This window comes from Hippoglossus hippoglossus, chromosome 12, assembly GCF_009819705.1.
Source record: "Hippoglossus hippoglossus isolate fHipHip1 chromosome 12, fHipHip1.pri, whole genome shotgun sequence".
Taxonomy (NCBI): Eukaryota; Metazoa; Chordata; class Actinopteri; order Pleuronectiformes; family Pleuronectidae; genus Hippoglossus; species Hippoglossus hippoglossus.
In genome coordinates, this window is record NC_047162.1 from 1,592,104 (window position 1) to 1,616,590 (window position 24,487).

The following is a 24,487-nucleotide window of genomic DNA, read 5'->3' on the forward strand; positions in this document are numbered from 1 at the left end:
TGACAATTCTGGTCTCCATCAGTCATTTGGTCTGTAAAATGTAAGTTTCCTTCACAGTACAATTACACTTAACCATCACTGAGAAAAGCAGCAAAACCTCACACACAAAAGGTTTGTGACACTGAGTTAAAAAGTAGATTCAAACTATTATTCGACAAATGAAATAGATTCCTGGTCATTTTCTGTTGATCGACCAATGATTTCAGGTATCTCTGTCATCATTAAAAGTCTGTTTTAAATAGATTTTAATAAAATTGTCAGTACCTGTATAAGTGAGGAGGTGAATAAAATATGTATGGAGATCACAGTGTGTCTTCGCCTGGAGTTCAACTTCGGTGAACTTTGACCCCCCCGTACTCGCTCTGTATTTGCACAGGTGTGACTGGGCCCTTAATCCATCTGATAAAATAGTGGCAGGTAAGTGAAGTTCTTCACACTGTGGGCTTCATACAGTTTCTCTAACTTCTTCAAAGTTTAGTTTTCGCACATTTCTCCATTCAGACTTAACCTCTAAACTCTCAGCACTTTTACGAGGCTTCCTTAAAACGGCCGCTCCATTTACGGCCTGTCTCGTGTCCAGATTGCATCTACATCTTATTTTAAACCTGACATGTACACCTGGTGTGGAGATGTGTCCCCAGCGTCCACAGTGAGGTGGGATTGTTCTGCCCAGTCAGTCACACCCTCCTCTCATTTTAGCAGGTCAAAAAACAACTACAAATGAAGAAAGAAGAAGAAAGCAGCCTGATGTGAAATTTGGTCACTTTTCCACCGGTCTTATCTTCACAGGTGTCTGGAATAACTAACATGAGGACTGGGGAGAGGACTGCTTCATGTGTTTATTCACAGCTCAACTGCACTTGTGTAAAGTGATTGCTGTTAAGCAGTAGTAATAGTCCACACTGACATATAAAGCTTCTTTCCTATTTTGTTTTTTAACAATATTTTATTTGAATAATCCTCAAAATGCTGATACTGTTGAAACACATTTAGCAATACAATTTTTAGAACATAGACAGAGCACAATAAATTCTGAACTGACTTGTGATCAAACAGCACCAACGTATTTTGTATTATCAGCTTATTCATGTCAATATTGAATTTTAGCAACGGTCATGTGATGCATTGAGCTGCGCTGCAACCCTGAATGAAAGCATGTTGTGTCACACCCAATGAAAACGTCTCCACAGTTTATCCACACTGCTGTGTCGACTCACTCCTGACCTGTGACTTACAGTAGAAAAGCAGAGCTTTAGAGTACAAACCGCTCATAAGTTCAGTGTCTCGGCTTCGGGATGGATGCTGGTGGCTGGTGTTTATTTTTGGCAGTCTGGATAATGGCCATAGATTGTTGGCTGGCTGTCGGCAGATGAACTGGATGCCAGGATAAAGGGCGAAGGTTTCAGACAGTTTTCACACTTGGGTTTGTACCCTCATGGTTGAATGCACTTATTGTAAGTGGCTTTGGATAAAAGCGTCAGCTAAATGAAATGTAATGTAATGTAACACAGCAAATTGATTTGAGCAACTGTGTTCGATAACTTAATTAATGAGATGTGTGAATGTGCGTTTCCATTTTAACCATGCATGGGTTCAACGTGAATGAAAATAAAGTTATTTTTATTTTGTTTTATCAGAAAGAGCCGATCCACACACAGTGGCCACTGCTGAGCTGTGTTTAGAAGTCATCAAGGACGCCCTGGGAGTTGGACGTCAGCCCAGATGCCTGCGAAGTACCTTGTTTGTGGTGTGTGCACGTCTGATGAATGTCCACGGGCATTTCTGATTCACATGCAACTTGAACAAACAAGCAAAACCAACTAATGCAGGCAAATATGACTTTAGTAAACATGACATATATATATATATATATATACATATACATACATAGAAAACATTGTCGTGTCTCTGTTGAAGCCTTTTATTCTAACACCTTCCAGAGGATCAAGTGACAGGCAATTCAATAACTCAAGTACAAAACAAAACACTCAACACCTTTCTCAGTCAGCAGTGACAGTAATAAGGTTTTATCTCTCATGGCCAGTGGCTGTATTCACAAATATTCAGAGAATACACTGAGCCATACAATGAATGGATCCAAGCCTTGGAGTGATTTAGGAACATTTTCTGAGCAAAGCAATGAACTGAAACGTTAATTAGGATGAAGAGCTGTGTGGAGCGTGTGGTACGGCTTGGTGATGCATTTCCTATAGGGGTGCAGAACCTTTTTCTGTTAAGCGCCGTTGTTCATTTTTATATTTTGTATCCTTCAAGGTTCCACGTTACATCATTGAACACTACACTAACCAAGCTTCATGATTGGCAGCTGAGATTGTCTCGCTGCTGGTCGGGGGGGTCATTAGTGGATCCTCTGTACAGTGGCTCCCCTCCACTGTCACTACTGTGGAGACTCTGGCTCCAAATGATGTTCAAGTTAACTGTACTTAATTTAACTTACTTACCAAAGTTACCTTAATAACAGTTAGCTTACTGACAGTTAACTTACTTACTAAAGTTAACTAGGTAACAATTAACTTACTAAAGTTAAATTACTCACTAAAGTTAATTTAGTAAGTCAACTTACTTACTTATGTTAACTTACTGATAGTTAACTCACTTAATAAATGTACTAACAGTTAACTTACTAAAGTTAACTTAGTAACAGTTAACAGTCCTCTGCTTCAGAAAGTCCTACTACCAACCGTTCTTCACCTTAGCAGCTTTCTTAGGAGCTGACATGTCTCTTGAATCACTTCTATTTTTACCAGAACTAGTCTGAACTGTGAAGGGAACTTCCTAGGAAATGTAATAATTCTAACAACGTCATCACCAGGAGCAACATTGTACCGGGGAAGCTTTATGAATATGAGCCGTTTAAAGAATGTGCTGCCAGTCTGTCTCTTTGTGTGTCTGTCTGCGCTTGAGTGTCTTCATCCAGCTCAAACCAGTTCTGTTTATCAGCCAGGCAGAGGCTGACTGTATTATTAGAAGCCAAAACATTATTCATGTGACCTCTCACCATTGTGTGCAGCATACTGGAGGTTTTTGTTCTTGGCATGTGCACATGTGTCTTGAGAGCATTACGTAATCGTGAGTTGAGGTAAAACTCTTGAGCCAACAAGGTGCTGGTCTGTGTGCTTACATGCATGGATGTGCAGTGGCTGAATGAGAACGGAGGATTTACCTTACCTTACCTCCACCGCGGCTGAAAACCTAACTCAAAGTGCACCTGCTGTCAATCGACCTGGGAAGAAAAGCCAAATTGTCACAAACACGTTTTTTCTTGTTGATGAAACGCTGATGTTCATGAACCATTAAAAAAAAAGAAAAGATCAGGTATGTGCTGAGCGATGAGAAAACTGGATCTGTCCTCGGTTGAACTTTGACTGCAACTCTTTCATCACCTTAACCTCCTTTGTAGTGGTTTACTGTCAGCGGCTGAAGGATCAGCTCCACCAGCTGTTTATCTCATCAACTAGTCAGCTCATATTCACCTAACAAGAGACATGGGACATTTCTGTTGCCAACCTTTGAGAAGTTCATACAGTTAGTTTTGGTGGAAAAGACTGGTGTGAGCTCTCACTGATTCCAAGCAGGATGTGGGTGCTGATGACTGCCCCCTGCTTAAATAGCAACATGTGTATTAGAGCTGCTAAACAAGAGAGCCACTGTGATTGGCCATCCTGAATCTATGAAACAAGCATTTCCATTGAATGCTGGCAAAGCCCTTCTCATCTGAGATCTAACTCAATATATTAGGTAGTGTTCTGATACAAGGGGACATTTCTATTGCTAAAATGTTAAGGCCTCCTCTCCCATTAAAACAACAAATTAGCCATAAGAAGGACCTCATTCTTATAATGTGAACACACATGAAACAAAATGTGATAGGGGTTTTAGCATTTGTCTCCCATGGAGACAACAAAGCTGCACTGAGACATTTTTTCTCACTTCATGGGGCCCAAAAAGTCCCAAAACAAGAAGACTAGACTTAACATAAAAGTGTTCTGTTCACGTAGCGAGGATGTACTTGTAACTGGATGTTTACTATCCATCAGATACAGATCCATTATCCGGATACATTATTATTATAAGTATTGGTTATAGTTTTGGCCATGGTGTTATTGTTAACTTTAATGGACCTGAACGACTTAAGACTTGACTTACTCAGCAGTTAGCTTCTTTTCCTGCATTCTGGGAAAATATGCATACTCACTTACCATTAAACGAGAAGTAAACACCAACGTAATGTCTGTACGCTCAATATGAAGCTCGAGCCACGAGAAGGTTAGCATATAGCTTAGTGTAAAGTCTGGGAACAACAGAGGCCTATACAGGAAACAAACTCCGCCTACCAGTATCTCCAAACTCACAGATTGACACGCATTATGTTATTTGTTTAATCCGTACAAAAAAGGGGGATTATACGTCCCAACCAACAATAAAAGTGTGAATTGTTGTTTTAAGGGATTAAACACACACTCAGGGAGCTTTAAAACTGCTCGTAGGTGGATTTAGTTTAGGGCAGATCCGATGTCTTTACCAAATTTCATGGCAGTCCCTCCAATATTTGTTTTCATCACTCAAAGTGTTGAAGAACGGGACATTTTGTTTAGGTGGTATTGGTGAAAACTGTAGGGTTCAGCCTCTGGGTACCACAATTACCAGCAGCGACAGTGGCAGCCTGGTCTCTGCCTTTGGAGGCGATGGTCTGCTGACCATTAAGCACTCCTTAGTGTCAAAGATATCAAATGAAGGTTAAAGTCTTCAGTGAGTGATCATGAAGTGCTGATGAGTTGTTCCCTCAGGAGTCCCTGACATACAACCAATCCCTGTTAAACTCTAAAAACACACACACGGCTGGTGTAATTATGTCCTATTCTTTCATCTAATATATGTGTGTAAGTGTGAGTATATGGTCTCTATTTCCGGATTTGAATTGAACTGGAAATACTTTATCGAACATTACTACTGGAAGCCTGTATACTGTAGGTTATGAAAATAGCATTACTCTAAAATCTCTGTTCAGTTTTTTTCCCTCCGTGGTGTTTGCCTGTCTGCAGTCAAGAATTGGGTCAGCAGCTCACGTGAGCTCTGCCCTACATCTGGTTTGCTGTATCCTCAGCAGTGGAGCAGAAATCACACTGTAGATCATAGTCCAGACACTTCCACTGTCTGACGCACAGAAGACTAAGAATACAAAAACACTGCAAAGCGGCTCATTATTTTATAAAATAAACCCCTTTATTTTATCAAAAGTTGATCATGACAGCAATATGATCCTGACAATAATATATAATGCACAGAAATGGAATAAACAGCAATAGAGTATATGAAAAACTAGTGCAAAAAAACACAAATACAAAAATATATTGCACTTGGTAGTTAGAAATTTCAGGTGGAAGAAGTCATGTTTGAACAACATTCTCAATTTGATATATTCATCTGTAAACATTTATCTTTTACACTTTGCCATTGTCTTTGCGAGCCCAAAGCTTCTTAGCATCCACGTTTGCAAATAATCTATAGCGAGAGAAGCTTTAGCTCAGAGCAGAAACCTACAGGCAACTTGTGGTATTTTATCGTGGTTGGTCGGAGTTGTGCTTTTGTCTCGGGCCTGTATCTGTTTAACCTGGACAGTAAAACCAGCACACACACACTCACACACACACTCTCTCATTTACACACTTTCACACACAATTTGAGCTTTATTTGAATTGCTCGAGGTGGTCGTTTACGTGATGCATTTCTGCAACTTATCGTCGGTAACATCCCCTGTCTTATTTTCTCTGCCTCTGCTTTTTAATTTGTTGAAATCTCTTGGTGAGTTTCAGATTTGTTCTCAAGAAGCAACGGTTTCCACCTGAAGTCTGGTTTGTGACGCCTTCAGGCCACAGTCATAAGCTCAAACTATCATTTGACTGAAAATAGCTTCTGTCCTCTTTTAAATGTGCCTTTTAGTTCAAGGAGTACACTTTTGTTTAGACCTGTGGACAGATTCAATATAGAACCACTGATAGAAAAACAGTCTTTTCGGTTATGTGCAAAATTCACCGTGAGGCAGAAGGAGGCTTACTCTGAAAGACATATACAGTGTTGTCAGACAGAGCTTTTTTTGCCTCGACTTGAGCACAGGATATAGAGGATGGCTCAACATCACTGGTCCATTCGTCAGTGGTCACCTAATACTCTCTCAGCTGACATTCCCGTGTCAGGGAGGGTACAGCCTCATTTGACGTGGTATATAATCTGGCGAGAAGCTGGCTGTGTGGGCCTGGGAGCTGAGGGCGACGGTGTCTTGTTTGGGCAGAAGTCTTCTGAGCTTCAGAGCTCTCCTCAGCGGGATGGACACATGTCAGGTCTCCTGACATCCATGGCCCCACACACCTCCACAGGGTCTGGGTTAGGGTCAACCTGGGGTGGGTTACAGAGGCACAGATGCATTTTTAAAAGCTGCTGATGGGCAAAACTACAAGGTATGAAATAAATGGTCAGATAAAATAAAATTCTAGATATTAGAAGTTCAGTGTTTAGTTCCAATATCTGATCATATTAGAAAGCTCAAATGACTACAACAAAAGCTTGCAGTGCATGGCAGCTTGATTAGTGTTCACAACCTTTAGCTACAACCTGAAAATAAGCTGAAGTTCATTCAGCCTTTGCTAATATTTGATATCAAGATGAATTATGTGTCTTAAAGCCAAGCAGATGTAGCAGTTTGAAGAGAAACCTGTGAGACACCTCTTCATTGACGCTACCATTTGTTTAAACCATTCAATCTTCACTCTTTACATTTACCTTACCTTGACTTTTAGCCTGTGTTTGTCCAAATTTGTTTTATGTAAAACTTGGAATTAGCTACTAGCAGATATTTCCAATTCTTTCCTGCGTGAAGAATTCACCTCTTACAGTACTTTACCTCGCTTTCAACTCTCTGGCACTGTTTCAGGATTTATTATCATATTTTGTTTGTTTTTAGTGTTGCAACATGTTTTCATGCTGCCCTTGGCCAGATCACTCTTGACTTTCTCTGTGCGTGTGTGTGTGTGTTTGGGTGTGTGTTTGGGTGTGTTTGGGTGTGTGTTTGTGTGTGTGTGTGTGTGTGTGTGTGTTTGGGCGTGTGTTTGGGTGTGTGTGTAAGTGACGTGTACCTCAGAGTAGACTGGCGGGGGAAGATATCTGAACTCTGTGATATAAGTTAGCAGAGATCCGTGGTCCTCTCCCTCCCCGTCAGACCTATCACAGCCCTGCAGACAGTCTCGCCTGTGGGACTCTGATATTGACAGATCGCTGTAGCTTGGTGGTGCTGCAGTAGAAAAAAAACACAAGTGTAAGGGATCTTTACTGTTTGCACATGTATTGCTGAGTTTGCAATACTCACCCTCAGGTGTCTGCGACAGGCCCAGCCATGTCAAAGTGCTGCAGTTGCTGCTGATGCTGGAAGTGCGGGAGCTGCTGGCGTGGAGAGGTATGGTCCCAATCACCAGCGGCAGCGAGAGAGACAAGTTCAAGCCCCCCGGGACATCCACATAAACCTGCAGGCAGAGGGAGTGTGTGCCGGAGAAGTTGAAAAAGAACAAAAGATGACTTGCTGCGGTTGAAACCAGTTCTACTTGTTCTTCTGTGGAATACAGGCCACAAAGTATTTAAACGTTTTTTTAGAGACATGAACATTTAGAAGAAATAAGACAATATCCACCACTATGTTATCTGCCTCATTCTAATAATAATAATAACATCACACTGCTAATAATACGTTTTTTGGTGTTTGCAGTTAGAGGGAAGCGGAAGCAGGAAAGAATAGGAGATTCTCTCATGGTTTCCCAGCAACTATTATAATAATAATTATTTTATGTACATTATATATATTGGTTTTAGTTTGTTTTTATTAACTGATAATTAGTATGTTCTTAGCATGTTCTTTGTAGAATTACTGTGTATACTTTAGTTAAGTAAATTACTGTCAGATATTAACACCTTATTTGTATATTATTAGTATGTTATCAACAGGTTATACATTTATAGTGAGTTACTGTGTTATTATTGATTTAAAAAAGCTAGTTTTCATAAAAGAATAATGGATTTCAAGTATGAAATATTTTAACATCAGGTCTATACAACTAATAATTAGCTGTCACTTTCCATGGAAACAAATCACTTATGTCTCATTTTCTGACTGGAAAGGGAACATGTAGACTTACCACGAGGGCGTACTCCACTCTGATGATAGGACAGTCCAGGATGGACGGGGACACCGGAGGTATTTTGAGCAGTTTTCCCTCCCAGCTCTGGCTCTTCCCCTGCGGCAGGGGGTCTCCTCGCAGATTGGACACCAGCTGCTGGATCTGCTTGCCCTTGCCCTTGGCATAGAAGGTCTGGGTCTGGTACAGCGCAGCCTTGGGCACCACAACCCGGGATGAGCAGTTCTCCACCTCGGCAAAGATTTGGATAGACTCGCCTTGGAGAGAAGACAACAGATCAGTCTGTCAGACTGAGAGAGAAGTGACATAAGTGAATCTCACAGGCAGAAAGAGAAGAAGGAGAGGTGGAGAAGTTAAGAGGAGGTCTCTCTCACCTGGTGTGTAGCCCTTTCGCTCAATCTTGGCACTAAGGGAGATCGGGCCTGAAGCACAGAACCAGCAGCACAGAGTCTTCTCCTTTGTTCCAGCTTGAGGAGCCTGTTCAGATAAAACTATTAGTTTTAACTGCTGGCGAAACATGAAAAACATTATGTCCATCCCTTCCTTTATGATGGTTTATAGCGTTAGATGAGAGGATTGATGCCACTCTCCTGTCTGGATGGTAAATATGGAGCTGCAGCTAGTTTTTCAACGGTAACACAAAAGCAAGTACAACAGATTTAAGTCAGCAACCAGCAGCCAACACAGTGGTTGGCTGTGGCTCAGGAGATCGGCCGCCGATCAATCAGAGGGTCGGTGGTTCAATCCCCAGCTACTTGTGTCTGCATGTCAATGTGTCCTTGGGCAAGACACTGAACCTCAAATCCCCCCTGAACAGTGAGTGAATGGCATGTGTGAAAGTGCTATGAATATTTGTGTCCATCAGAGTTTCATCATATTTTTGATGTCTCGTTTTGTCCCAGCAAAAGTCCAGAATGAAATGAAACACAATGGAACGGGCAAATCCTCACACTGGGACCGCAGAAGAAGAAACTGGAACCTGAGGATAAGGGCGTTTTCATAACCTTCCTCTGCTCCAGAGCAAACCAGCTAGGTCGTAGCTTCATATGTCCCCTTAACCAATATTTCCCCAAAATGTCAAACTGTTCCTTTAAAGTAACCGCAGCGTGTGCAATGTGCCTACCAGCAGCAGTGGTGTGTTGATGTCGATGTGTTCAAACACAATGAACTCTTTCTTGACTTTCACGGGGAGCAGCCATGGACGGTGCAGTTCAGCTTTCACCCAGTACCTCACACTGCCGTGCTTCCCTTCAAAAGACGTGGCCAGAGCCCTGAAAGATGGGAATGCAGAGGGAAGAAAGAGTGTGAGGAAGTGAGGAAGTGAGGCTATACTGTTATTTACTTTGAGTACATCCAGTACAGATCCTTTAACTTCAAATACCAACACAGCATAGACTGCTCCACTACAAGGTAAAGCCCTGCATTCAACTCAAGTAAAAGCACAGAGGTATTATCTGAAAAGTATTTGGAAATGCTATGTAAGTAGATTATGTCAGTACTACTACAAATTATGAAAAAAATGTACTTGTAACTAGATAATTTTAAAGGGTCTCAAAACCGTGTGGTACTTGGTCACTACTCACATCTGAGGCAGGTTGAAGCTGAAAGCAAACTCGTGGAGGCCGGCGTGCAGGACAGTCAGACCTTCCTCTGGACAATCTTCATCTGAAAGACAAAGGACATGTGTCCATATACACCTGTACTCTGCACCCAGCCCACACCACAGGCTGGAGATCTATTCCACAGCGGAATGCACTCCCCACTTCACCTCAGGGGATTCACATATTTCCAAAAGCATAGCGAGCAGAAATACGTGAATTCTATTAGGAGAGGACAATGAAACACAAAACCAGTCCATAGTTAAATGTCATGGAATTGCACCAGCTAATTCGTTTAAAATTCACATTTTCATGCTGAGTTAGAACTGATTAATAGCTATGATTAATCTTGTTTTATTTATTTTTTTCATGCTACAATGCCCAAAAAACGAGTTGTCGGTCCTTCAAAAAGAAAACGTGATAATTTCCCCTTTTTAATATGACATTAAAATAAATATCTTGGGGTGTGGGCTGTCAGCCTGACAACAGATATCTGACGATCACGCCTTCATCCATAGTTACAACATCAAACAAATCGAGCGATAATGCTTTGGGTACATTTAGGCACAAAAGTGCTTGGTTACATTTAGGATGAGATCATGGTTTGGATTGAAATCAGTATGTCTTTATGATTTCGATACATATAATGTTATGGTAACAATTTTTAAATGTAGTTATAAAGTTGTGGAACAATCGTGAATAAAATAAACATCAAACTGTTGGTTTCACGCAGGAGAAAAACAAAGCGCTGTGTTTTGTTAAACCCAACTTTCCTCGCTCTTTATAGGTCGCCTGTCTTCCTCCTTTGCTCCTGTCATAATTGCGACAGCCACTAGATGTCACCCAACAATGAAACGTAACTATAGGTGGTAAACCGCTGCACCACAAATGACCAATGTGGCCTTTTGCAAGTTGACAGTCTAGAACATTGTGACGTGTGGAACTCTAAAAGTCACATTGTTGTTAAAATAAAATATGAGAAGGGTCTGATGTGGTATCATTTCAAATTACACAGTTTGAACATGTGTCTCCTGTGTTTGACCCCCAGTCTCGGTGCAGATACGCAGCCTGGTGGTCGCAGTCAGGTCAGTTGGGCTTTAACCTGAACACAACTGATGCCATTTACAGACTAAATACTCCAGATGCAGTAAGGATTTGGTGGAAGACGAATAGTCGTATAAACATCTGAGGTTCATTTAATTTGTCTGCTGAATTTCAGAAGGAAACACAGTACATGTGGACTAATAATAGACGCAGTAAAGAGCAACACACCCTGTTGGAGAAAGAACATGGCCTCTGTTCACTTCCTCATTTCTTCTGTTGTTGTTTGTATTTGAAATTCTCTAAGTGTCTGCACTCAGCCCTGCTGAACTTCAGCTTCCTGCCACCTCAGCACTCGCTCTGTTTCACCCTGCATCTCTGCTGTTTGTGTCTGTCTCACACTCTGTTCCTATGTGTTTGCCGTGAGAGCTGTCATAAACAGCTTGCATGCATGTGTGTGTGTGTGTGTGTGTGTGTGTGTGTGTGTGTGTGTGTTTGGGTGTGTGTGTTTGGGTGTGTGTGTGTTCGTGCATGCATGAGCGTGCGCCCCCGTCAAGTCACCGGCAACACAGAGCAAAGCAGGAGTAGACCGGTATGAACCAGACTGAGCAGCTTCCTTCAGCTGGAAACTCCAACGCATGCATTACAACTCAGGCTCCCATTGGAGGGGAATGTGACATGAATTACAGGCTAAGCTCCGGTTGGTACAGCCGTGACAAGCCCCTGCCCACATTAGCACAGCCATGTGGTGTGTGGCATGAGGGGGGGGGGGGTGCAAGAGAGGAAGGGTGGTGTACACTATCAGTGAACTCCAGGTACTGTTCTCACGCAAAGACTTAAATGAGAGAAATGAAGACAGAAGAAAGAAATGTGCTGCATTCAGATCATTTTATTCATCAACCACAAGTGAACAACAACAAAACCAGTTACAGTCAAAAGTCATCATCACAGTAAACACAGTAACTTCACAGCAGTTCCATTAAAAACAAAAAGAGTCCTTTTGGCAGCTGCTTGTTGAGCTTTCAGTCAGATCTCATGAGGTTTCTCAGCACATGGAGATTAAGTGTCATGGAATTATACATGTGTAATGCAAGTCTGTAGCCTGACGTGTACAGGATCTCTGAGGCTGATACTAATATAATATATAATATAATCAAATAATTGTATTTTGCATACATTTTAAACTTAAACAAAAAAATCTAGATTTGCTTTTTAAAACTGTGACCAAGATCAACAATGATTTGCATCCAAGTTGATGCAGTTCAAACTAGTTTGACTTGTCTCTTCTGCAGTTTCCTATTTATAAGCTGACAAATGTACCATATCTGTGTTCACCTAACACTGGCTGATGCATCAGCCTGTGTTGAATAAAGTCATTCAAGAATGAAGATAACTGAAACATGAAAACTGTGTTTGAACGTATACAATATTAATACAAGTGGGCAAACTCTCATCTGCTGAGGAAGATCACGTGATTTGACCGAAAGCTGCAGCTGCAAAATTGTCCCAACTTGCTGTTATTGAGTCAGAATAATTGACAAATTCCTCCCTGAAAGAGAAGCATCTGCAATATTTGTCCACATGGTCTTGTTTCATCTTGACCTTTGACCCCCCCCGAATCCTTACTTTAAAACAAACTAACAGGCTGTAGCTGTGGAGCGTGGCCAGTATAGATAACAAAGTCGTTGGTGGTGACGGCGAATCCTCCATGATGGTGGTGGTGGTGGTGGTGGTGGTGGTGTTGTTTTGGAATAATTGGTCTTGTGTCTCTCAGTGTGACAATTCAAATGACCTGCTGCTGTTAGTGTTAGTCTGGTGAGGAGGTGGCAGTCTGAGCCACAAGCTAATGATGTATCACATCCCTGCAGGGGCCTTTTATTTATATGATGTTTCCATCACAGCCTTTGAGCATCAGGTTTTACAAGAGTCACACACAGGTACAGGAAGTGTGAGGAGGATAGCAGCTGACATATCATTACATGCACACACTCACACACACACACACACACACACACACACACACACACACACACACACACACACACACACACACACACACACACACACACACACACACACATGCACACAGAGTCAGCCTGGTCCTCCCTCCTCCCCTCCCTCCCTCCCTCCCTCTCTGGCAGTTTCTGAACAGGTTTGAACCGCTTCTAACAAAGGGAGTTGCCTGAGCTATCGCCTACATCAGGATATCATCAGTAAAATGTACATTCTGCATCAGTTTGCACTAATATTGCGCCAAACGTTAAAAAAAAATACGCACATTGGTTTGTTTAGATTTTGGGTGGATTTCTTCTCTTACGCATGGGATGCAACTTTTGGATTCAGACGCAGTGAGACGGCAGGGTGCAGACTAGTGCACAACAAACTGCTGCTGCTGCTGCTGCTGCTGCTGCGGAGGGTCTGTGCTTAACAAACGCTCGGGCTGAATAATTCACGTGTTGGTTCGGAGTGAGGACAGGCGCCCGGTATCACCATCAGCTGTTGCATCAGCACCGCGGAGCCTGCTCACTGATGATGCAACGGGAGTTTTGGGGGCTCTGCGCTTTGTTTTGCCACATGACTGCACCCTCTGCGTTCACTAACTTTCCCGTCACAGACAGAAAAAGTTTGCGTGATCAGCGTGAGGAGCTGTCCCGCATCAGCAGCGGCGGCAGTGTGTGTGTGACAGTGAGACTGAACTAACTGCTTACCTCTCTCCTCTCCTATCAAGGTGTCGTAGTGGTGTAAGTACTCCACCTCCTCGGTGTAGTTCTGAGTGTACGCCGTGTTGGCTCCGGCGTTCCTCGACTCGGTCCACCGGACCTTGGCGACTCCTCTCGCGTTTATGTCCAGACTCTTCACCCGCACATCCCCGGTGACCTCCACGACCACCCTCCCTGACACCAGCTCTCCACCGGAGAACGCCGGCAGGTTGTTCTCATTCAAACTGTCAAAGTAGATCGCCAGGGCCCTCACTTTGCCCAGCACCATTATGACAGTGGAACTAATGAGACGACACGGTGTCAATCTAAAAAGTAAGAGTCTGTGGAGGAGAGGTCGCGTGCAGAGCCGTGCGGCACCAACTCATGCGCCCTAGCTCTGGGTGCCCAGCACAGAGCCGGGTCCGCGGCCACGTCGGTGCTGGTTCATCTGGCTGAGACGCACAGCTGATGGGCGGCTCTGCTCTCCTCCTTGCTCCCTCTCCGCTCTCTCTGCTGCCGTCTGCCTCCAGCCGCTGCGCTCTTAAAGCCTCTGTGCGTAAAAATAACCTCACTGAGCATGTGCGCACCCACCGGCCGGCCTGCTCACACCCAACCGAGCTGAGCTGCAGCCTGTGGCTTCGACATTGACATTCAGAGTCAGAGGGGGAACGTGTCTGCACTTTATTAGGAATCATTTTTCAGTTTCTTCAGGAGAACTTTTTGTGCATAGTTGACAAACTTCAACATCATATTTATCTACTAATGCAGTGAATAAACTGTTCATGCCACACGTACTAGCACTGAGGTACTAATTTAATTGGAAACACTTCAGACTATGACTCTTGAACCTCAGCAAAAAATGACCTGCTCAGTGTTGTCTGCCTCTGCCAACAAACCATTTAATATTCATATAATTATATCAATAGACTTACATAATAAAGATATCATGTGTATAACTATTAAGATTCTTGAGTTATGGCCATAAACGTGCCATAAGGGGTGACAGTGACCTTGACCACCGGTTCAACCTTGAATCCAAGAGAAAGTTTTGTGTGTAATCTGAAGATGAAATGAGAAATATTGTTGATGAGAGTGGGACAGTTGCTCTCTGATGAGGTTGTGTTTAGGTTAGCTATAACTGATGTATGTATTACTTGATAATACACTATTTACAGATGTTTCATAGATCGATTGCAAGTCATTGATAACAGCGGTTGGTTTGCCAGGTTGTGGAAAATCCTCCTCCAGCGCGACACTTTTCAGTCAAGGCACAGCTCCAGGGGCCACACCCAGGTATACGGATGTGGGCCACAGGCAATGATGCGGCACTTCCTTTTGGTGGCTCGGACAAATAGAATGTGAGCCTAAATTTAACCACTTGTAAAATAGCAAATATTGCCCAAATATCTCCAAACAAATGTGGTGAATATGGGCCAAACAGCACAAAACCAATTCGGCCCACCTTTGATTGACATGCGGTATTGCTATGGCTTACTTGTGGGTCAGATCAGAGATGAAGAGGACACAGAGCTGAGAAAAGCGATATCAGGTTTCTTGTAATTAGAATTCATTAGATTCATTCTTTTAGTTATCACTGGCACAGTCAAATAATTACCACCACAGGGGCATTGCCCAAGTATCTAAAGTCTGAAAACAATCATTCTGCATCAATCCACCAACCTTTGGCTCTTGTCCTCAGTGTGAAAGGTTACAGTCGTCATTTATTCCCGGATCAAGTCACAGCTCCATCTCTGATATCCAGCAACGGAAACATGAGTGGACATGTTAATATTTGGCTTTTCATGGTTCAATGTCCTGAGGAGAGTCCCAGAGGCAGCGAAGGCTCCATCTGTAAGGACTTTGTAACTTCTGACCACAATCTGTCAGTCCCCACTCTACTTAGTCTGTGTTGAGTTTGAATTGACTCAAATAAAAATAAATGCTGAAACATAGTCAATGGCTTTCTGCTGTTTACTAACCCTGCTTTTAGGCATGTTCGTAACATTGACCGTGACACATCCAAAAAATAATGGCAAGGGCAAATTATCTACTGGCAGTGGGGAAAAAAGAGCCAGTCACCGCAAAAAGGTGAACCACACCCCTGAAACACACACTAATGTTGGTGCAAAGAGGGTTTGAGAGGAGTTAGGATTTCAGCTGAGTCTTTGATCTTGCTTCTCTTTTCTTTGTTCCATCTCCTTTTCAGCCTGTGCTTGCTATCACTGTTGGCAGTATAACACATTATCAGGCCACACAATCTACAGAACATTTGACAAAGTCAGACCCATTTTTGAGGATTTAATAGCGTACCTGATTTACTAATAAGGGAATTTTGAATCATTTGCTAGAAAATGAATTCACATGAAAGACTGGACTAACAAACCGGATAAGTCTCGACTGTGATAAATTGTCCTAACATGTTTTAATGACTACTCATAAAAACTTCTGTTGTATCACATAAGGAAGCACAAGTTCCCTGTATCTGCTTAGCAAACAGAGTTGAATGTTTGTCAGGCTGCTGTAGTTTCACGTTTTTCCAGCCCTGTCAGTTCTGCACACGTTAGATTATAAAAACCCATTCAAATATTTGCTAAAATACAGGTGAAGGTGATCCCGGACAGCAGATATCAAACTATTAAATACAACACGCACCTCTTGTGGAGCAGAGAGTACAATACATTACAGTCGAAGCTCTTCCTTTCTGCTGAAACATAAAAGGTCAAGATATCAGAATCAAGACATTTGACACATGTAACTCCTGAGGATGGACTAAACAGCTGGACCTAACAGTTAGAAACAAGGCCGTATTCTCACAGCATAGATGTTTTGAGGCATTCCCTCTTGGTTTATCCATCATAATATAAATCACGCATGCTTAGATAATCAAACCCCTTAAAATTTTCAAAGGAAGTAACCTCCAGAACCAGACTCAGTGTGGGCGGCCATCTGCCTCGGCCGGTTGAAGGGTGGTATCTCTGAAACATTCACATAAGGTATGCAGTGAAGATACTTAATAGGCAAAATACAAATGTATGTGTGTTCTTGTCATATCAGCCAGACGCCCTCTTATGGCAAAATCTAAAAGGTTACCTGAAGGCTTTTTAAACATTAAAGCAACGCTAAACGTAACTTTTACTGGGCAACAGCGCCCTCTGCAGCCACTAACTGTGATTAATTCTATTGGGCTCCATGCCTGAGAGATTAGGTGGTTTTCAAGTATGGAAAAAACAAAGCCTATCAATGAGTGGAGCTCTGACTGCATAGTCCCACTCACTGAACTGAAACCCAACTGTATATTACCCATGATTCTCAGCTCCTGCTGTAACAAATAAGCTGTAACAAACTCTGTTCATAATTCCTCATATTTTAAAAGTTTCCTGGCTGAATGTTGGAGATAAATGCAGTTTTTAATGACCTTTAAGTCTTTTAACTCAGCCACAGTTGAGCATTACTCTGGAACCTGCTGGGTCGCATTCTGATCAGCACAAATCATTTTGAAAATGCTTTTCTTCAGTAAAAAGTTGCCTAGCATTGCTTAAAGATCAGATGTCAAGATATGCCAGTGTTTATGAACCACATCTTTCACAGACCTGGAAGCATACGCAAAATTACTATAACTATGAATTTGTTGGAGGCTGTTAAAAGTTTTACTGAAACAATTTGCCTCAAGACATCAACAAACCTTTGGCCTGTCTCCCAAAATGTCACATACTGCTTTCAGACGTTCATTTGAACTCCAGATAATCCCCTGACATTCTGCAGAGGGGCTGTATGTGAGAACATAATGTCCAAGTCAGAGGCTTGTGACCTCCTCTAAAGTTTCTCCTGTCACCCCTCTCGTAAAAACTCTGGATAATGTCTGAATGAGCCTCAGCTGTATAATGTCAATTTAATGGACAGTACTTACTGTCATCATTTTTTTAATCCACATATATTTTGTTGTTGTTCCTCCCCAACAGAGGGTGGTGCAGTTTACCTGTCCACTGTTCTCTTCTAGGGGGTGCTTTGAGTTAGGTGGCCGTAATAGATTGGACCGGACGGCGCCAACCTTAAATAATGACATCTGCTGGTGCCGTCTCTCTCACTCCCGAACTGCCAGCCAGACCACGACTTGTTGCTTAGTAGCGATTTTGTGGATTTCAGAGTGAACTGGATTAATGGATTATTTAGTGGGGATTGGTTACAGATTGTTTTGTTTGTTGTTTTGGCTGTGCTCCCCCTGACACCTGTCTTCTGCTTAAGTTGTAAAATAAATACCTTTGTTGCACTGTAAATTGTTGTGGCACTCGATATCCTTTGGAGTGGGGAAAGAGAGAAGCCATCTCTACGTTGTGCTCCTCAGGCTGGGCGTGACATTACTGAACAGAGACATATTACCCTCATAATCAGTTTCATAACATTTATTATTGGAGTGGGGAAAGAGAGAAGCCATCTCTACGTTGTGCTCCTCAGGCTGGGCGTGACATTACTTAACAGAGACATATTACCCTCATAATCAGTTTCATAACATTAATTATTGTTAACACTTGAAAAGGTTAACATGCTTTAATGTTCATCACTTTCCTCATTCTGTCCATCGCTACCACTTCTTATTTTAAGTTTTCGATGCTTGTTTTTAGCTCCTGTCTCTTTAAGGCCCCCCTCCCGATAAAGCCCGCCCCCTCTGATTGGCCAACTGGTCCACTCTGTTGAGATTGGTCAACTGCAGATGTTTTCCTCTGGTATGCTTCACCTGGCTTTGTTAGGGGCCACACTAGCCACAACACGTAATGTAAATGTGGGACATTGTGATGTCACATGACGTCATGATTCCCAGGATGTTTTGTCCACACCAGTATTATGTGGGGAAGAGGAGCTCTCTTTACTGCAGACTTTTGGCTTTTTAAATCCAGAGACATTTTACAAACACTAAAAAACAAGTAACACAATGTGGCTCTGGGGTCTTCTAACCAGAAGGCTGGTGGTTCCATCCCAGTCTTCCCCATCTGCATGCCGAAGTGTCGTTGGGCAAGATACTGAACCCCAAATTGCCCTTCACAACTTGACTGTTCTCATAGAAAGAGTGCTGCCCATTGATGCACTGTATGAATGTGTGTGTGAATGGGTGAATGACAAAAAAAAACTAAAGTGTAAAGTGGTTTGGGTGACGAGAATAGCTCTACACGAATACAGACAATTTACCAAGTATTTTCTTTTAAATTCAATGAAACAACTTTGGTTTACCAGAAAGAGACAGTTCCATGGAGGCAGCACACTTGTAGCCTTCTCATCAGTTTGTGGCTTTCCCCTGATTCGCTTCTCAGCACAAGCCCCTGATAGACTAAACACTGATGTTGGAGAAAATCACACTATGCTTCATTATAATCTGGTGAGTGTGTGTAAAAACATAAATATCCTTCTTGATAACAAACCTGAGAACACTAGGCACCTTAAATTGAAATGTTAATGTTACATCGAGCCACACTGTTGCATTGGGTGACATGTTCCTTTATCGCCTGGAACACACTGCAGGTTATTTTGTATCGGTCTCACAAACACACCATCCTGCTGAGTGGGTCAATTCGCCACTGAAAACTGTCACCAAAACCTTCCCCCTGTCTATGAATTTTTAATGAACATCTTGTATAAGGAGATGTCTGTGCTTGGAGCTGAGAGCCACAGACTGAGCGGAGTCAGAAAGTGTTAACAGACAAGTTAACACATTATCAGAAAAGATATACTTAAATGTTACCGTAGCCAAATTGGTTCTGGACCCAGAGAAGATAATCAAACATATTTGCTGGTGTTGGTTTCTGTCTTTTCATTAGATTTGAATGTAAAATGTCACCAGGTTTATCATCTAAAGTCAAATTCCATTACTGAAGCTACTAAAACTTAACATAGTGTTGCTGGTGTTAGTACTTGCTGCAGAAACAAATAAATATGCTGACAGACAGTTAATCTTAAAAATGAACCAAATTCCTCACAGATTTAATCAGTCAAGGCATGACAGGCATTGGATAATGTACAGTGTCATGTCAGCATTTCACATCTACTGTGAAGAAACTGCTCATCATCACAGTCATTTGAACGCTGGAGACAGTTTGTGGCCAGATATTCGTTTATCTCATAAAAACTGAGGCAAACGTGATGATAAGCAAACATGTAAACATCTGCTGCTAAACTAAATTCTTTCTCATCATTATAAAAACCAACATGATAGATCACTGTCAAACATGGCCGTGAATCATGAAGAGGCTAATCTGAAGCCTCAGAGAAGCGTCAGTGACGTCATTTAAATCACTTCTCAAAACATCTCTTTTAATTCAGGATCCCCATTGTTCTTTTAATATGTCCTATTCATTTCATTTGACTATAAATAAAAAATTTGATTTTAAATTTGAATAATTGACTGATTGTACTTACTCTGTCCTGTGATATTTTATCTTGTTTTAACTTTTGACTTTTTAAACTTTGTTATAGTGCTGTATATATAAAGTATAACGTATACTTATTATTATATGTGTCTGTGACATTATGAACATGATGATATACCACAAACCACAACATATGAGGTTTGACTGGATGGTCACTATCAGTGCCAGAAAATAAAGAAAAGGAAAAGATGATTCCCTCGTTTGAGGAAAAGAAAAAGAATCAGATGAGATTTTATCAGGGATTCGGAATCAGGAACTATAATTCCCTCAAGTGGAGGTTCTCTATCTCATTTCCTTAATTTTGTATCAACATCAAGGAACTATAATTCCCTCAAGTGGAGGTTCTCTATCTCACTTCCTTAAATTTGTATCAAAATCACATAAGTTAGTCAAACCTAAATACAAATACATTTTATACATTCTAAATTCAGTGTGACTCCTACTCTTCCGTTAGCATCATTGTCTACCATGAACATCAGAAATCCGAGGAAACACTACCTGTTTCTTCAGAAGTTGGATCAGAATATTCATGTTTTTATAACTCAGCCCAGACCACAAACTTTCAGTTGGACTCAAGAATGAACTGAGAAGATTCTGGTTGTCAAAATTCAAAAGTTAAGGTCGCTCTGACCTTACAGGACAAATGTCTGAACATCAAGAACATCCGTAGGGAATTTTATTACATTTGGTGGTCAAAGGTCAAAGATCAAGGTCACTGTGGCCTCACATAAAATAGGTTTTTACCTCATGGACGTGTTATCAAATTTGGCAAAAATGTTCACTTACTGATTACCGGTTAGATTTGGGTGGTCAAAGGTCAAGGTCAAGGTCAAGGTGGTCTCACATAACATGTCCTTGGCCTCTTCAACATGTCTGTCTTTAGGGAATTTCTTTAAACTTTGTCCAGTTGTCCTTTAGTCTCAAACATTAATCGATGTAGGTAACTACAACTGCAAGGCAGTAATTATAGTTACGTTTTTTCAATATCACAGTGATCCAGTGACACTTATCTGAACATTCATGTGTAGGCGCGTGTTTAGGACATTTAAACAGCTTCAGCACATTCTAATGTTGCCTAATGTAAATAGCGGCTAAAATCAAAGAAACAAAAGAAGAGACCCAAGTAGACAAATTTAACATGTGACTTTGATTCTTTCAAACCATCAGGGAATAGATTGAGGACACAAAGACATGGACAGATACACAGAGCTGAAGGAAAAATACTGGATAATATCTGTATTTGTTTTCCACGACCTGGTATTGTGTCGCCTCCTCTGATTCACATTTGATCGGATTATTTAACAGCTGCTTCTGATATGCAGGTAATCAGTTTATACTGCAAGAATGTGAACTTTGTATTAAAGGTTAAAACCAGGCTTTATATCTAACCTGTGACCTAAAACCAATCTAAATATGAGGTCCTCTGCTGGGCACAATGATGCTGCACAGTATAAAGGTTAGCAACCCATTGTTTGATTCTATTGTTGTATCTATATAAAATGTTTTTTTATGTATCTATTATAATTTTGAATGCCCTGATTATTCTGAGTTTGGGTGTTAGTTTTGTATGTCTTATTCTTCTTCTTCCTTATTTTTTAAGTTGCTTCTTCTTTTTCTTCCTTCTTCTTCTTATAATTATGAATATGGTTATTATTATTATTTTTGCCCTCGTAATTCTGGTGGCCGCTCCAATACTCTTGACTTTGGTTTCAGGTGTTTGTCCAAATGAGAACTGCCTGTCTGCCACGGGAACAGACTCCAGTTAACTCCAATTAAGTGGACACCAGCTGATAACTGTCAGCAGCAGCAGGAGATGGTTTTTGTGTGTTTTCATAAATGAGCTAAGACCAAGGTTCTCACTCTTCGTCTGAAGTAGAATTACCAAGCTGTGGTTGCATGCCTCCACCACCAGCAGGTTCAGTCTACATAGTCATCTATATATATTTCACTCATATAAAGTCATCGTGACCGTTGATCTCTGACCACTGAACTCTAATCAGTTCATCTGTGAGTCTAAGTGAATATCTGTGTCAAATTTACAATGATTATCTTAAGGCATTCTTAAGATAATGCATTCACAAGGCAAAACAAGGTTTTTACCTTTGGCCACCCAATTCCAGATTAGTTGCAGTGTTTGCAGAATGTTTGTGCCAGTTGTAATGATACTCCCCTTGGGCATTCCTAATATATCACATTCACAACAGTGTGACGTCATGTGACTTTGAACTTTTGACCTTCAACCAACAAAATCTAATCAATTCCTCTGTGAATGTTTGTACAAAAATTGAAGACAGCTGATCTTAAGATATCATGTTCAAGAAAAACCGACATAATTTGTGAGGTCACTGTGACCTTGACTTTTGGATACCAACATCAAATTTGTTAGTCCTTGAGTCCAAGTGAATGTTTTACACCAAATGTAAAAGAATTCCCACCAGGTGATCTGGAAATATGGCGTTTACAAGAATTGGACAGACGACCCGAATGCCTCCTTCCACTGGCTGTTGTTGGCAAAGAGGAATAAAAACAGAACAAATGCAGATTCTTCGATTTCACAGGCCCATTCCTGGACCAACCATATACAAACGTTTTAAATGCTCTTGTTTGGTGTTTTCCCTTTAGAAAAACCTGCTCTCACACATGCACTGCAAACCTGGCCTCCACCACACATATTTGCAGTATGTGTGGTGACAAGTCGGCTGTGGCTGAGGGGGTAGAGCGGTAGAGCGGTCGCAGTTCGATCCCCAGTCTTCCCCATCTGCTGCTGAAGTGTCCTTGGGCAAGATGCTGAACCCCGAATTGCCCCTCATAGAACAACAAAGTGCTGCTAATAGATGCACTGTATGAATGTGTGTGTGAATGGGTGAATGTAGAACTGTACTGTAAAGAGCTTCGAGTGGTTGTCAAGACTAGAAAAGCGCTATATAAATACAAAACCATTTACAAGTGTCCAACTCAGTTGAACTGGACTTTTAATCAGACTTTATTCCACCAGCCTCAACGTCTGTGCAATGTTCGACTGAGCCAGTGTGTAAATGGAGTAGGTCTCTGGAGAAGGAGGAGGCTAGTCGTTTGCTTGTTTTGATTGTTTCTATCATTTCTCTACCCAGGCTCTTATCAGGGATTCTGAATCAGGAACTATCCTAAACCTATTTTCTGTTTATCCACAAATTATTTCAGTTGTGGCCCATTGGTCGGTTTCTGGATGTAAAACAATGAAGCTGTTAGATAATGTGCTCAAAGGGGCCCAACAACACATCTTTGCTCCGGGACCTTGGAAGTCAATCCGGCCGGGGTTTTACAAGAATGAACTTGAGAATTAGATTTGAAAGTTACAAGCTGATGGAAGAGAAAGTGGCAAGAACATGTATTTACTCACACATATTAATTCATAATAATAAAATCAAACACGGAGCGGTGTGGATGTGTAGAAATATATTTTCTGAGATAAATGCTACACAGTTCTTACAGCTGGTCCTTCATTACAATCCCAGTAATTCGTCAACAGCAGCAGATACCCATTGTAAACATAGTATGTGCAACATGGCAGGAGAGATGATTTGTTGCAGAGAGGAAACAGCACATACGATTTAACAACGCTTCCTCTCTCCTCACCTGGAAGCGCAGGTGGACCTGGACGTCACATACAAGCGGCACACATATTAGATGCACTTCACATTCAGCATCCATAAATGCACTTGCATATAGTTTCTGTTTGGTCATGCATAAACACTTTGACACACACAAATGACAGCGTACACAGACATGCAGGAGATCAAGTCCCCAAACCTTCCGGATGGGAACTCCACTGACACTAACTGTTGTGATTTTCCTGAACACTTCACACCAACACACTTCACACTAATCAAACATTTGGCCCAAAGCAAAATAGGAAACAATGGAAAGAGAAAATAAAGTGGCAGATGTGAGAATTATGCAAAAAGAAAAGGTTGAAAGAGAAAATAAACACAATTCTATATCTTGAAGTTGTTTCCTGGAAAAAGAAAATTTCTGAATGACTGAATTAATCTTACAGAAGATTTAAACTGTCGACACAAAAGCAAATCAAACTAAGATATACAATTCAATATGTTAGAAAAGTGTCCTTCCGCAAGATGCTGAACCCATAGATGCACAGTATGAAGGTTTGTGTCAATGGGTGAATGACAAAAAGCTGTTCTGTAAAACAACTAGAAAAGCTCTATATAAACAGACATTAACAGCAATGATGACACCATATAAATTGATGGACAGGTAGCATGTGTGCATCACTGCAAAAGCAGTAAACAGGAAATCAATCAAAACCCTAATTGGCTCTAGTAACTTTCCTCTGAACTCAATATGAACTCTGATCCCTGCGGTGGAGACACAGCTCTAGATGTATTATAAGCACACTGTAGAGTACTGTTGATTTACTACGTATATACTGCTTATACATGCAGAACACTCCTGTATGGGCTCTAATCCTTGTATGTGCATAGCATTCTGGTCTGGGCTGTAATGGAAGACGTTTGCTGATGTTTTATGTTATT

At 41.5% G+C, this 24,487-nt stretch overlaps 1 protein-coding gene across 1 annotated transcript; it reads right to left on the minus strand.

The window, feature by feature from the left end:
• Positions 1–5,235: 5,235 nt before the first annotated feature.
• Positions 5,236–14,075, minus strand: LOC117771916 (arrestin domain-containing protein 3-like). The gene is made up of 8 exons (XM_034602827.1): positions 13,549–14,075; positions 9,785–9,866; positions 9,325–9,472; positions 8,576–8,678; positions 8,202–8,458; positions 7,382–7,535; positions 7,152–7,306; positions 5,236–6,414 (listed from the first exon to the last, which is right to left on the minus strand). Exons 1-8 carry the CDS (start codon positions 13,826–13,828, stop codon positions 6,337–6,339), a joined length of 1,257 nt encoding a protein of 418 aa, XP_034458718.1. The 5' UTR covers positions 13,829–14,075; the 3' UTR covers positions 5,236–6,336.
• Positions 14,076–24,487: the final 10,412 nt, after the last annotated feature.

What these genes read in the sequence shown, in the direction of transcription:
- LOC117771916 (XM_034602827.1), bottom strand. Translation starts at nt 13,828, where the DNA reads ATGGTGCTGGGCAAAGTGAGGGCCCTGGCGATCTACTTTGACAGTTTG. An exon ending in AGCTTCAACCTGCCTCAGAT is followed by an intron (nt 9,473 to 9,784) that starts GTGAGTAGTGAC and finishes CCCATCTTTCAG; the next exon opens with GGCTCTGGCCACGTCTTTTG. An exon ending in CCTGTCGCAGACACCTGAGG is followed by an intron (nt 7,307 to 7,381) that starts GTGAGTATTGCA and finishes TTTCTACTGCAG; the next exon opens with CACCACCAAGCTACAGCGAT.